The sequence below is a fragment of the Genypterus blacodes genome, unplaced genomic scaffold (genome assembly GCF_046128005.1).
Source record: "Genypterus blacodes isolate CSIRO-AG114 ecotype Tasmania unplaced genomic scaffold, CSIRO-AGI_Gbla_v1 ptg000037l_1, whole genome shotgun sequence".
Classification (NCBI taxonomy): domain Eukaryota; kingdom Metazoa; phylum Chordata; class Actinopteri; order Ophidiiformes; family Ophidiidae; genus Genypterus; species Genypterus blacodes.
The window spans coordinates 3143241-3156380 of NW_027466850.1; the positions used below are offsets into that span (position 1 = coordinate 3143241).

General features: G+C 46.6%; 1 protein-coding gene across 1 annotated transcript in view; it reads right to left on the reverse strand.

Annotated features, from left to right (window-relative positions):
• Positions 1 to 13061, reverse strand: part of magi3b (membrane associated guanylate kinase, WW and PDZ domain containing 3b) — a 99893-nt gene extending 86832 nt beyond the window's left edge. The window contains exon 1 of the mRNA XM_076147313.1: positions 12200 to 13061. Coding sequence (XP_076003428.1) covers positions 12200 to 12506 — 307 coding nt within the window. The 5' untranslated portion in view covers positions 12507 to 13061. The remainder of the gene's footprint in view (positions 1 to 12199) is intronic.
• Positions 13062 to 13140: the final 79 nt, after the last annotated feature.

Consider the following 13140-nt stretch of genomic DNA (forward strand, 5'->3'; position numbering starts at 1 on the left):
CTAGTGCCAAACCTGCTCTATTCTGTCTTATTCAACATGCTGACAGATATCTTCTCTCAACTTCAAAGCACTTTTAGGACTTTCGAGGGTATTTGCAGTGCTCTTGGCTGAAGCAATAGAAAATAACACATCCATGTTCCAAGTCCAACATTGACAGTAAGAACAGAATGGAAGCAGACTGCAGACTGCTGCTCTGTCACACACACACACACACACACATATCATAAGTGAGGACTCGCTCTCAGCCCTGTGTTGAAAAAGTACTAATGGTTTTCATCTGAAAGTGTTTGATTTGAGAGCACGAGCTCAGTGCCCTGGCATCAGACCGTCTCTCTCATAGTGCAGCCTTCGCAAAAATATCAACAGCTGACTCATCATTCTACTTAGCATGCTGGTGTATCATTTTTAAGGGCTGCTGTGGGAACGGCTCCTTCAAACCTGTGAGTCCGCTTAATCACACCTGTGGACCTGAGGATCGTCTGCATGGCTGGACTGGGTTTTGCTGAGCGTTTCTAAAACAGAGTAAAAACTCTGCTTATGATCTTTGCCTCAACTGCACAGGACAGAACAAAGCAAAGAAACTGGTGATAAAAGAAAATTGCTTTTGCGACTTTTATGCATTTAATGCCTTAAAACGCTCCGGCTAACTCTTATCTCTCCACGGCTCTGTTCTTTATGCCACATTCTATTTTATGATATTGTATATTTCTTATAGCGTATTGTTATTTTTATACCTGCTGTTCTGTCTGACTGCAGCTTTGGCACTGCTGCCATGCCCTGAAGAGAAACCCGCTAAAGTAAAGGCTAAATTAATTAATTCAAGCTCACCTTGTTCCAGTGTCACACTACAGACTGGAGTCAACTCACTGCAGGGTGCGATTCTTTTCTTCCAAATCAAACGGAGCCAAAGAAATTCAGATAAAAGTAATGAGTGAACGCTCCATTAATAAGAAATTAATCACAGTTTAACACTGATTTGAAATAAGCTGAAGGGCGTTGACCCTCGCCCCGACCAGCCGCCGTGGGAGAAAGCAATCAGAGAGGAGTAGAATGAAAGTCATCACGTTAATGCCGTATGATAACGTTTTACAGCTGTTGAATGGGAGAGGTCGAAAGCTTTTCAACACCAAAACTGTAATCAAATGTGGCAAATGTCAACACTACTCCTTTGAATAACAAATCCATATGCAATAAATTTCAGAAACATCCCGACAAGCAAGGGCCACGGACTGGAACAGCAGACAGGTGAGAGGATTCTCCGTCTGTGGCCACAACAACAAGTCCAATGTTGTTCTTTAGAAGTATAAAGAATGCTCGTCAATATTCCTACTGTAAGCACGAGAACTAAATGTGAGTGGACGCCACACAGAGAGACACATTGAGACAACAGTGATGATTAAACACAGGATGGATTTCAGCACGCTGCAGCTGTGGTGATGGAGTTAAACCATCATGTAATGGGATGTTCTCACGTGCTGAACGCCTCGGCTGCATCTTACACAACAGAGCCAACCGCAGCTGTTAACAAGCACAACTCGTCCCATCTGTCCCCCCTCCTCCCTCCCTTTCTCCCGTCACGGGTCAGGACAGTGAAGGCGTCTGCAGCCAGATTAGGCAGCGAGCGACTGGCTGACTGGGGCTTCAGCATCAGCTCATCATTCCATCCCACCGTTAGCTAGATCTGTGTCATGTGGAGAACCACGTGCATGCAGGGAAAGAGGCAGATTACTGTGTAGTGTGTGCGTGTGTGTGTGTGTGTGTGTGCAGGGAAGTGTTGGAGCTTTCCTTTTATGGCATCTTAGCAGGTCTTGTGTTGATACCCACAGCTAATGTTATGAGATACCTTGAGATTACTTTTCACGTGAAAATGTGATAACACACACACATACCGAGCCAATCACACACACAATGCTTTCCCACGCACACTATAGAATATGTTGCCTGTACTGAAATGAAGGCATTCATGCTTCTGTCTCTTAGACACAATGGATCCTTTACATGTCAGAGTCATTCAATGACATGTGTTACATTGTATACTGTGGGTCTTTTATTTAGAGAATTACCCTAATTTAAATCCAATTATGGTGTTGAAATTATGTCAATTCATTGCCTTAAAGAGGATTATTTAAAAATGAATGACGACAAAACTTCACTTTACTCAACTCTTACCAATGGGAAATCCAAAAGCAGGACTTTCTTATCTACCTATCCATTTATACACACATACACACACATTTATATTGATAAGTTTATGTATAGATATATATGGAAGCCATTTTGGGCCCCTGCAGCAATCCTATAAATCCATTTCAGGCTCCTGAAAGTGGCTATTGATGCCTAATAGACCGATTGTTGCAGAATCTGCAGGGAATACAGAGTTGAGCTGTAAAGTCCCTGTGAGGAGGTTGCTGAACTTAAAGGCGAATGTCTTGAATTGACCAGATGATTTATGTTCCAGATGTCAACCACAGTCGCAATGTTTTCAAAAGAAAGAATAAGAATTGGAAGAAGGAGATCAAAAATACAAGAGTTGAGAATAAGCATGGCAGGGCCGTCTGAGCTCCGCCTCAGGCTCAGACGGCACAAAGGAGCTTGAACTAAACCTCCGTCCCTTCACACTGAGGGAAGACATTTGAGGCGGAGACATTGAAGTCTCTCAACTGGGAGGAGACGCCCGGACAGACGAGCGACATGCTGGAGAGTCGATAAATCTCATCTAGCCTGGAAACACTGGAAGGTCATGGAAGCGATGGAGAACACGGAGGGGAGAAGGAAATCTATCACGTTTAGCCTGCTGCCACTGACACCCATAACCAGATAAGCAGAGAATGGATGGAAGCATTCTGGATTATATCGATGCATTTGTATTCAGTAATAATAAGAATACAAATGACATAAGCATGATGAATTTGTACCCACATAAGACCGAACTATATTAGAATCAAGGAGGAGAACAGACTTAAAAGAGGACTCATGACATCTCATTTGGGATTCCGATTGAAGAAGGCAAATAATGTTATTCCTAAGAAATTAAATAAATATCATTATATAATACGTTGCATACATCAAGCAGCTGAACTCAAATCAGATGTTACAAACTGCATCATGGCTGAGACCAGCAGAGGAGAGGAGGAGGGGCAGGAAGAGGAGAGCAGGAGAGGAGAGGGGAAGGGAAGGGAAGGAGAGGAGAGGAGAGGAGAGTGAATATGTGACCCACCTGTGACCGGGGGCCGTGGCCCAAACGTCATTTATCAATCTATCATTTACTGAATCCGAATCTAAGCGACCTAATCTCACCCGGCTCGTTCTGGGGCAGTATATTACCGAGGAGGCAGCACAGAGTCAAAGTCGCACAGAATGCTCTTAGATTATCTCACTCTTGACAGCGGAGCGTGAGAGAAGGCGCATCTTGACAATTATGTGCAATGAGATAACCCTGAGATACAGAGCGCCTCTCGCTGTGCAGCCACTGGAAGCTCTCCACCTGCTAAAGAGCTCTACAGCCATCCAGCTCCAGCCTGCCAGCCCTGCCTGATACGCACATCCTCCCCCAGACCTAATGTCTCATTGGCATTCAGGCGCACGTCTGCAGCATGCGGCGAATGGAAAGCTGGGCCCGGGCTCGCCGCTATTAAGATTCTACACGCCAGCCGTTCCCCTGCTGCCACAAGCACACAGCGACTCACACAGGCCAGGAATAATAACAGAGAGGGGAAGGGACGGCCATCACAGCTGGACCAGCCACTCACAGCCAAACAGACTCGGACAAGAACAGGATTTGAGCACATATGCTGTAGAAAATGGAGAGCTTTTGCGATTAATCCAGCTGATGAGGGCTGAAGCTCTGTCTGTGATCTCACTGCAGTATCAGCTCAGGGTCATTTTACCCCAAGAGGGAAACTCACCAGTGCAAACACACAATCTCATTGCCCCTAGCCCCCCACCACCCCTCCTCACCCACCTCCTCCTCCATCCCACCCTCTGTCATCAGCAAACCGCACCATGACCACATCATGATGAGCTGCATTACTGCCAAGCCTCCCATCATCAGCCAGGATGAGAGGCCCAGCGGCCCATCACCGCAGCCTGTGTTTACGTCTGCCTATCAACTTCCTCCCCAGAATCCAGAGCGGCCTGCTAATCACCCTTTCAAAGAGCAGACTAATTCAGATGTCATGGCCCATTACCTGTGAGCCGTCTAGAGGTGACCTGAGCCCATCTCGCCGTGATAAACACCAGTTGGAGGATCAAGCGCATCTGGATAATAGGAAAGCGGGGAGTGATTGGATTGCACTGCAGTGAAGACGCAGGCAGGGTTAAAAGTACATTTGCTTGGCTTTTGTAACCAAGTAAAGTTGCACTTTATCTCCCTGACAATGTATTTCAATGTATTTAATAACACAAATAATAAAAACATAAACAATATAAATAATACTCTTAACACCAATAATAAAACTAATAATAAAGAAAATGAATAAAGAAATATTTTAGGATTAATTTTAGGATTTAATCATTTCATTCCATAAATTCCGTGATTTACTTTCTTACAGTTTGTGGATTATTTTTATAATTATCATTGATATGTTTACATGAAGCAGATTCAAGTGATTGTAGCCATAATTTGACACTCTTAGACCTTTTACCACTTCATACTTTTGGTAGGTTTTAGTGTTTATACTATATATATTTAAATACTGGTATCTTTTATGTACAACTTTTAAGTATTTCTCCATTGGGATGTGAGTAATTAAGTAAAGGATTAGAGCACTTTCCTTCCAGTGGCTGTGTGTAAGTGTGTGTGTGTGTGTGTGTGTGTGTGTGTGTGTGTGTGTGTGTGTGTGTGTGTGTGTGTGTGTGTGGTTGCAAATATGAAGGCAGCAGGCAGGGGTGGAGGGTGAACTTTGGCTCCAGAGGTGTGTAGGAATCATGGCTGCATAAAAATAAAGATAATGTCCTCCACCCAACACAGCGCAGGGCGAGTGTCCGTATGTCCGCTGTGCCTCTGGACAAATAAACAAGGCTGCCGGGCTGAGGAGCGACTTCTCACCAGCCGCCCCTTCCAATCTGCTCTCAGACACTGACAGAAACAATGCTTAGTCCCAGCCAAGAGAACACCCTGCCAGAATCACATTTGGCCCTTTGTTTCCACTCAGTTTCGCATAAGGCTGCGCCGGCTCTGACCAATGATCTCAAGGTGGCGAAAACATGCAAGAGAACTGTTTTGTTTTCAAGCTTCACGATATACAACATAATTATCTTCTGATCTGACTGTGATGATTACAAAGGTTCGCCCAGTTAGCAGCGGAAAGAATAACAAGACTGAATCAGTTTCTACTCCAGGTGCTCGGCATGCGTCTGGGTAAACAAGTATACGATGTAGAGAGAAGCCTGAGTGGAGGAGAGGAGAGGAAAGACTGATGACTATCAAAGGAAAATAGGGCAAATATCTCACATCCATAGTGATTGGTGGGAAGGAGCAGAGCAAGCAGGGCTCTCCACAGCAGACAGCACAGGGACGCGTAGGTAACGAGGGCAAATAGGATGCAGGTCAGAGCAAAAATAACCACTTTCAATAGCAATCCCTCCTCGTTTACGGAGTCAGCGCCGAAACCACCCACCAAATTGGGAATTCAGCATCACTGTTACAGGCAAAAATGTAACAAATGGCTTTACGGCCGCCTAATAAAAGCATATTTATGAGGACAGTGTTCGACTTGCCATTATATCACAGTCTGAGCACTAACAGCCAGTTAAGAACAACAACAGGGTCTTTAATTGGAACAGGGACCGAGGCACAGAAGTCCTCCTCTACATCCCAGCGATGATAAAGCTGCGTCCCCGAGGAAACTGTAAATAACAAGATGCATACAGCATGTTGACCAATGCTGCAGCAGGACACGTCGAACAATTAGACGCATTATTTTCTAATACTTCTCAGCGTTTATTGTCTTTTTCTCCCTGTGTTACATTTCCTCGTCCCTGACCACAGGCTATTTATGAACCCTACTTCCTTTAGAGAGTGAGAGTGTGTGTGTGTGTGTGTGTGTGTCATATGTTTAAGTGGCTCTCCTTTTTTCTTTTCACCTTTGTGCTTTCATAAGAATATACAGTGAAAATGAAAAAACATTTACAGCTACTCGAGTGTTTGTAATAAGTGGTCCAGCCAGTCGGCAACACTGTCACTCAATATCAGATGGCCACAGCAAGAGCCAACACAACACATTTCACACCAACGCTTCACATTATCTGTCAATCATGTGTACTTATCATCAAACTCAGAGTAGATAATTGGAACTCTAAACGACACCGTTTTACCTTCGTACACTGCAGGTGATGCTGAAGTGTGCAAGAGCATCAATTTGATTAAAGTGGGAATCATAAGAGAGTGCTGGGGACGGGGAGATGTTCTAGTCTCGTACTACTCACACACACACACACACACACACACACACACACACACACACACACACACACACACACACACACACACACACACACACACACACACACACACACACACACACACACACACACACACACACACACACACACACACACACACACACACACACACACACACACACACACACACACACACACACACACACACACACACACATCATCTGGCTCTGGTATAGATTATCAAAGATATGGATTAGTCTGGGGAGTGACTTTACAATGTTTGTTTTGTAGGCACACATCCCTCCTCCTCCTCCTCCTCTCCCCATCTTCCCACGCCAACTCCCTCTGCAACACTCTCACACACACAGGGAAGCGGGAGAGTGGGCTCTTAACTAGGATGCGATGGGATCTTGGCAGCTCTGCTTTGCAAAGGCATTATGGGAAAGATGCTACTGTGCTACTGTGAAAAACAAATCATTAATCCTGCGATCCGGCCCTGATGTCTTACTTAGACGACAACAAAAGATCGTCAGTTGTCTGTCAGTCTGTCAGTCTGTCAGGAGAAGTTTAATGAGTGACACACTTCCATGTAGATTCCCAGATTCCCTCCCGCTCCGTGTTTTGGGGAGGAAGGCGTTCATGTGATGTGTGTGTGTGTGTGTGTGTGTGTGTGTGTGTGTGAGTGTAACTGCAAGTGCTCAGTCTGATGTCACCTAACACGGTCTTAGATGAAAATACTCTTGAATGGAAAATGAGGTCAACTAGCAAATTCAATTATCTAACAAACAACAGTGATGTCATCTAAACGAGCAGGGTCACATGATGTCATCAGACCTGGTGAAGGCTTTATTTCTCTCATTTTGTTTCCTTTTCCGACTCCATATTACTAACTCCATACAAATATCAAATTCTTTCTTAACCTTTGCATATTATTCCATTAAGTTTACTACAGTTATTTCTTCATCTAGTCTACCTGTCCATCAAGCCTTGGGAGCCTTTGTGAGTTCCTATTGAGGAGTCAGACCAGGCTGTAAAAAAAAAATTCAAGTCTAAATTTGGATTTAAATTCAGCTCGGGGTACTGTCGGTCACTTTGCACCTTCAGATGCATTGCAGAGTGATTTGCGACACTCCGTCCTTGACAGCTGCCTGGGGCTCATAGAGGAGATGTTCCCCGAGAGTCAAAGAGGACAAACACACTGTACACCCACCTAATGTTGTCTTGGACGATGAGAAAGACACGACGGATGCAGGAATACTGGCCCAGTGACAAAAACAAAATCTAATCTCATGTTATTTTGTCAGGTTGTGCCCTTTCACACATTTGTGTCTTTGTTAGCAATACGTAAGCTGGAAAAACATCACGAATGCAGCAGTACCCAGAATTCAATGCAGGGAAACTTAATTAGACGTCAGCATGTCTGGAATCTACACCTTTACATGCTAATTGTTGCTGTCAATTTCAACATGACCCCAGAGTTGGAATGGATGTTGTTCATTACAGGAGCATTTCACAGAGATGTCTAGGCTAGGGTGAGGGGCTGGAGTCGCTCCTGTGCCCACTGAGTGTGGAGCAGAGTGCAGTCTGGACAGATTGCCAGTCTGTGACACAAAAGACAAAATCATTCACTTTCACACATATGGGCAGTTTAGATTTTCCAACTGGCTGAACTTGGAAGGGAACGGTAGCAGCCAGAGCGGAGAGACAAATTGCACACACACACACACACACACACACACACACACCTCAGCACAGAGCCAGGGCTTGGCTTTGCTGTGAGGCGGCTCCATTTGTCAAGGTGGCTCAATTACAGACCAATCAAACTTCTCTTACACCTGCCGTCATAGTTTATGGAGTAAATTATGTGCAATAGTTCTATCTAAGTATTGACTGGCCTATTTCTTCAGGTAGCCTTCATCTAAGGAGGTACCAATGAGAGTTAGAGTCCCTTTGCCCAAGAGGTCCTGGGCAACACATCAGCATAAAGACATGAACACGCAGCGACGACAACACAATTAAAAACACAGGGAAAAAATTAAATAAGTTCTCAAAAGTCGATAATCCAATAGAGCAACACAATCAGGGAACCTCCAGTAAACAAACTTCATCTAAATAAAATATAGCCGGCCTCTTATTGAGTCTGCATAGGAGAACGGTCATAATTACATCAAACTCACCAAACAACAGCACTTTCAGCGTAAAATGACTTTGTTATGAGCTCCGTGCCGATGGAGCAGTTTGCACGACGGCCCCTTCTGCTTCATTCCATTGATTGAATCGCTCTTTTGCTGAGGCCAGAACAGATGTCTGTCTGTCTGCCTTACTGTCTGTTTGTCTGTCTGTCTGTCTGGCCTCTCTGGGCTCCTGGATTCCCTCTCTCCACTCTCCTGCCCCATTTTTTTTTTTGCAGCTAATTGGCAAATCTCTTTGGAGTGACAAAGCACCGCCTGTCAGGAGGACGGATCCATTGAGAGGCACTTCCTATAGGAGCGCTGCATTAATGTGATTAATCCACGCTTACTATTACCGTTACGGAGCGACCTAGGGGCTCACGTCAGATTGTATTCTGGCTCTATTGGCCTGATCAGCAGGTCCTGGAAACATGCCCACATGGGAGCACAGGCAAAATCTAAATCTAATCAATTGTAGGACACACACACACACACACACACACACACACACACACACACACACACACACACACACACACACACACACACACACACACACACACACACACACACACACACACACACACACACACACACACACACACACACACACACACCATTCAAAGTCAACAGCCTGAAATCCAATCGCTTACACATCCCATCCATTTCCATTCTATAGACTAATTAACTTAATGTCCTCATAATCAAGTAATCCACCACCAATCATCCACCATTAGGTTGAATCCAAATAAAATGCCTATTAACATTCAATCCAACTTGTATTTCCTTTAAATTGAAGTAATCCAACATTTAATTAAACCTTTCACTTTGCATTCAGGAACGCCAACCGATTCCTGCTCTACGGAAAAAAAAATATCACGCCGCCAATTCACTGTAATTAAAACATGCAATCCAATTATCCAGAAGCTCGTGTGTCAGGCTCAGACTCGGGGCTCAGACGGGACCTGCCGTGTTCTACAGGAGGTCTCACACCGACACACAGGTACGGTTCTGTCATCTGGAAGACGTCAGACGGCGTGCTGCACTAATTGTGATGCATGTCGCGGCGTGGAAATGATTCATCTGGTGTCACGGTCCCATCATCCCTTCAGCTGCGTCTCAACGGCTACAGGTTGTTCTCGTGTTTTGATTGCACTGTGATTGCAGCAGCCGACGTATAGCAAGGAGAGAAAATAAACCGAGAGGAATTCTGGGATGGCATTCATGAAGCTTTTCATCACTCATCTATTCCCATCCTTTAGCTCGGGGTAGCAACAGAGATATTCCTGTACGGAGCACTGATCTTTTAATAGAGACATCTCAGAATTTAATCAAAGATTCTTGGGAAAAAATGGCTCTGTCTACCATTTGAATTTCTTCATTTCAATGGAGTATTAGAGTGTGTGTGTGTGAGTGTGTGAACGCCTTTTGGCAGCCCCCAGAGACCATATGATGCAGGAGAAGCAGCTATAGAATAGTAACTGAAGTGCAGTGTGCAACTCTTTCAGCTCGCATTCCTTTTCGATCAATGGCTGAGATGGATAATAGCCTCCATAGAGACTCGCATCTCGCACGCCATCTTCCCTCCTTCCTCATCTCAAAAAATCCCATATCTGTCTGTGCGCCCTCTTCCTCTCTCTCTCTCCCCCCTCTTCCTCCCTCTCTCCCTCATCCCCTTCATCTCCGCCACGGCTGTCAACACAACTACAAGTCCGCCGGCTTGACAGGGTGAGACCGCAGAAGATCTCGCAGAGGAGCAAACTGAAACATCTGGAGGCTCCTTCAGAGCTTCTCAGTCGGCGTCGTGTAAATCACTACTTCCCGGGCTTCCTGGAAACAGCTGATCCTCCAGGCCGCCTGCCTCCATCCGAGTGGAGGGAATCCACTCGCTAACTCAATTATGCAAGAGGTGTGAATTAAACATGAGCCTCCCACACGGCGATGTATACACACACACACACACAACACAAACATATGACGCACGTGCACGACACACGACACACAATCGTACAATAACCTCCCATCTGTACGCCGACGCCAGAGGGCATCTGTAAGGTTACGCTCCGTGCAAAGCAAAGCATCGCAGCAGAGATGCGGCCTCAGATGGGATGAAACGCCACTAAGCTGCTGGAGTGACGCCGACCGGGGAGAACCTGGAGCAGCACCGCCGCTCCGCATGAGGCTCACCATACAGTAATGGGTGACGAGGCCTTTTTTTTTTTTTTGCCACCAAGTGACGCTGAAAGCTTTTAAACGTAGAAACAGACTTGCGTGGGAGTTCTGAGCTTAGAGCCAAAGGCAGAGCAGATTTCCTCCACACCTCCCTCTTCATCGCTCCCTTCCTCCCTCTTTCCTTTAGGTTTCTCTCCCTCCCATCCTCTTTCTCACTCTTTCTTGGCCTTTATTAATCATCGTTGGTTAGTGGGGCAGAGAACGTGCCGTGAGGAGCTCTGGGACACGGACACACACACACACACACACACACACACACACACACACACACACACACACACACACACACACACACACACACACACACACACACACACACACACACACACACACACACACACACACACACACACACACACACACACACACTGTATAAACCCTCATACTTGTTCTCTGTAACAACACACCGATAGGCAGTGGACTGACACAGATCGGTAAACTCAAAGGACACACACGCACACACACACAGTACCAATGTGCACAAACACAGTTGATCTTCAGGGACCCTGGCTGAGGGTCCTGGGGCTCAGCTGCTGTGGCTGCTGTTGCTGCTGCTGCTGCTGCTAACGATGATGTAACCCTTTCAACAGTCTCAGTTGTTGTGTAGACTTTCCAGCTTTCCCTCACCAACAAACATACAACTCCTTCCCCAGCACCTGAACCTCTCACGTTGGGGGTTTTGCCGGGAGCCTTTCCATCTCCCGATCGCATCCCCAATGACCCCACATTGAACCCAAAAACATCCAGTGGAGCCACGACAGCACGGAGGACGCAGAGCCCAGCAGCAGTAACAGCGGCTGCAGCGAGCCATTACTGCAATTACATGTCATTATCCCAGTGGATGTTTGGATGTTGAAGCCAGCAACCACTCCGGCATCTATGGCCAATGGGTAACAGAGTAGCCTGAATAATGGAGGAGGTAATTAGGACTTATTTTTATGCATGTAAGTGCACTTAGCCACGGAGACTTGGACTGGGCTACATGCCATTATTACCATTATCACCAGTTCGATCTCCCCCCTAAGAAAGTGGTGAGAGAATTGGCCAATTAGATGTTGTGGAGCAGCAGGAGGTGTGTGTGAGTCTGAACTGCTGCTGTATGGAGGAATGTAGAGAGGGAAACACACCCGAGATCACTGCTTTACTTTCAGTTCACTACTTTAAAAACACACTAGAAAAGATCTTAAAGAGTTAAACCATCAGGATTTAGATTTACAATTGACTGATCACAGACTGAGACTAGTGTGTCTGTTTACCTCCTCCACGTTAGTGTGTGTGTGTGTGTGTGGCTGGTAAGATGTCAACAACCAACATTTCAAACAGCTTATCTCCCCTACCATCAGGGAGCTCAGGTAACATGAGGTGCGCGGGCGCAGCGGGGGGGCCGGATGTACCTGGTTTGACGGTCTTCAGGCGGATCGGCTCCCGAAAGTGGCGGATGACAGCCAGGGTGTCCCGGTTTGTAAGTCCACTGACCGGCGTCCCGTTCACCTCCAGCAGCACGTCCCCGTAGTACGGCAGCTTCCCGACGTGACACACCAGCACGTCCAGCTTCATCTGGCCCAGGTGGGGGAACTGTCCCAGCTCCGCTCCGCCGAGGAGCTCCACCACGGTACCGAAGTCCCCCATGTTCCCCCATGACACCGCGCACTCCACCACTTTGCTGGACCAGTGTTTCTTTTTCTTCAGCGTCCTGGACATGGTGGCTCCTTTTTTATCCGGCTGAATAAAAGATCGGGGAGCGGATCAGTCGCTTTGGGGGGTTTTGCCGTTAAATGGTCGCGACGTGACGCGGCCTAAGAACCCGTCCTGAGTTGCTCTTCTCCCGACCTGCTGAGGGGTTCATCTCCCTGACATCTACCAGCCTGGTTCGCCTGTGAAGCCGGTGTTGTTGTCAGCCATCCCGCGGGTTTACGCTCCGCTGTGCGCGCAGTTGCCTAGGCTGCAATATTTCCAAGCGCTCCCTGTGCGTAAAAACAAGAGTGGATGGAGGCGAGGTGGTTTCAAAACGAGCAATTAAGCTTTTACGCTCTTCATCAATCCTCCGGCACCGAATCCCCGCATTTCGTCTGTGAATAAACCTTCCGATGCAAGAAAATAAAGATGTAAACTGCGCGTCTCGTCCCTCGGCAGAGTGCTTCGGTGTTTCCTCTCGTACCTGCGGGCTGCAGAGCGACCGGATGAGCGTCTGTCTTCAGTTTGGAAGCGGCACAGATTCGCTGTGTTGTGGTTGTTGAGTGACATCAGCGTTCGGCGTTAGTCTGCTACAGGTTTGAACACACCTGGCAGCAGCGCCACACACAACAAGCCAGCAGCTCCGGTACGCCCCTTTTAC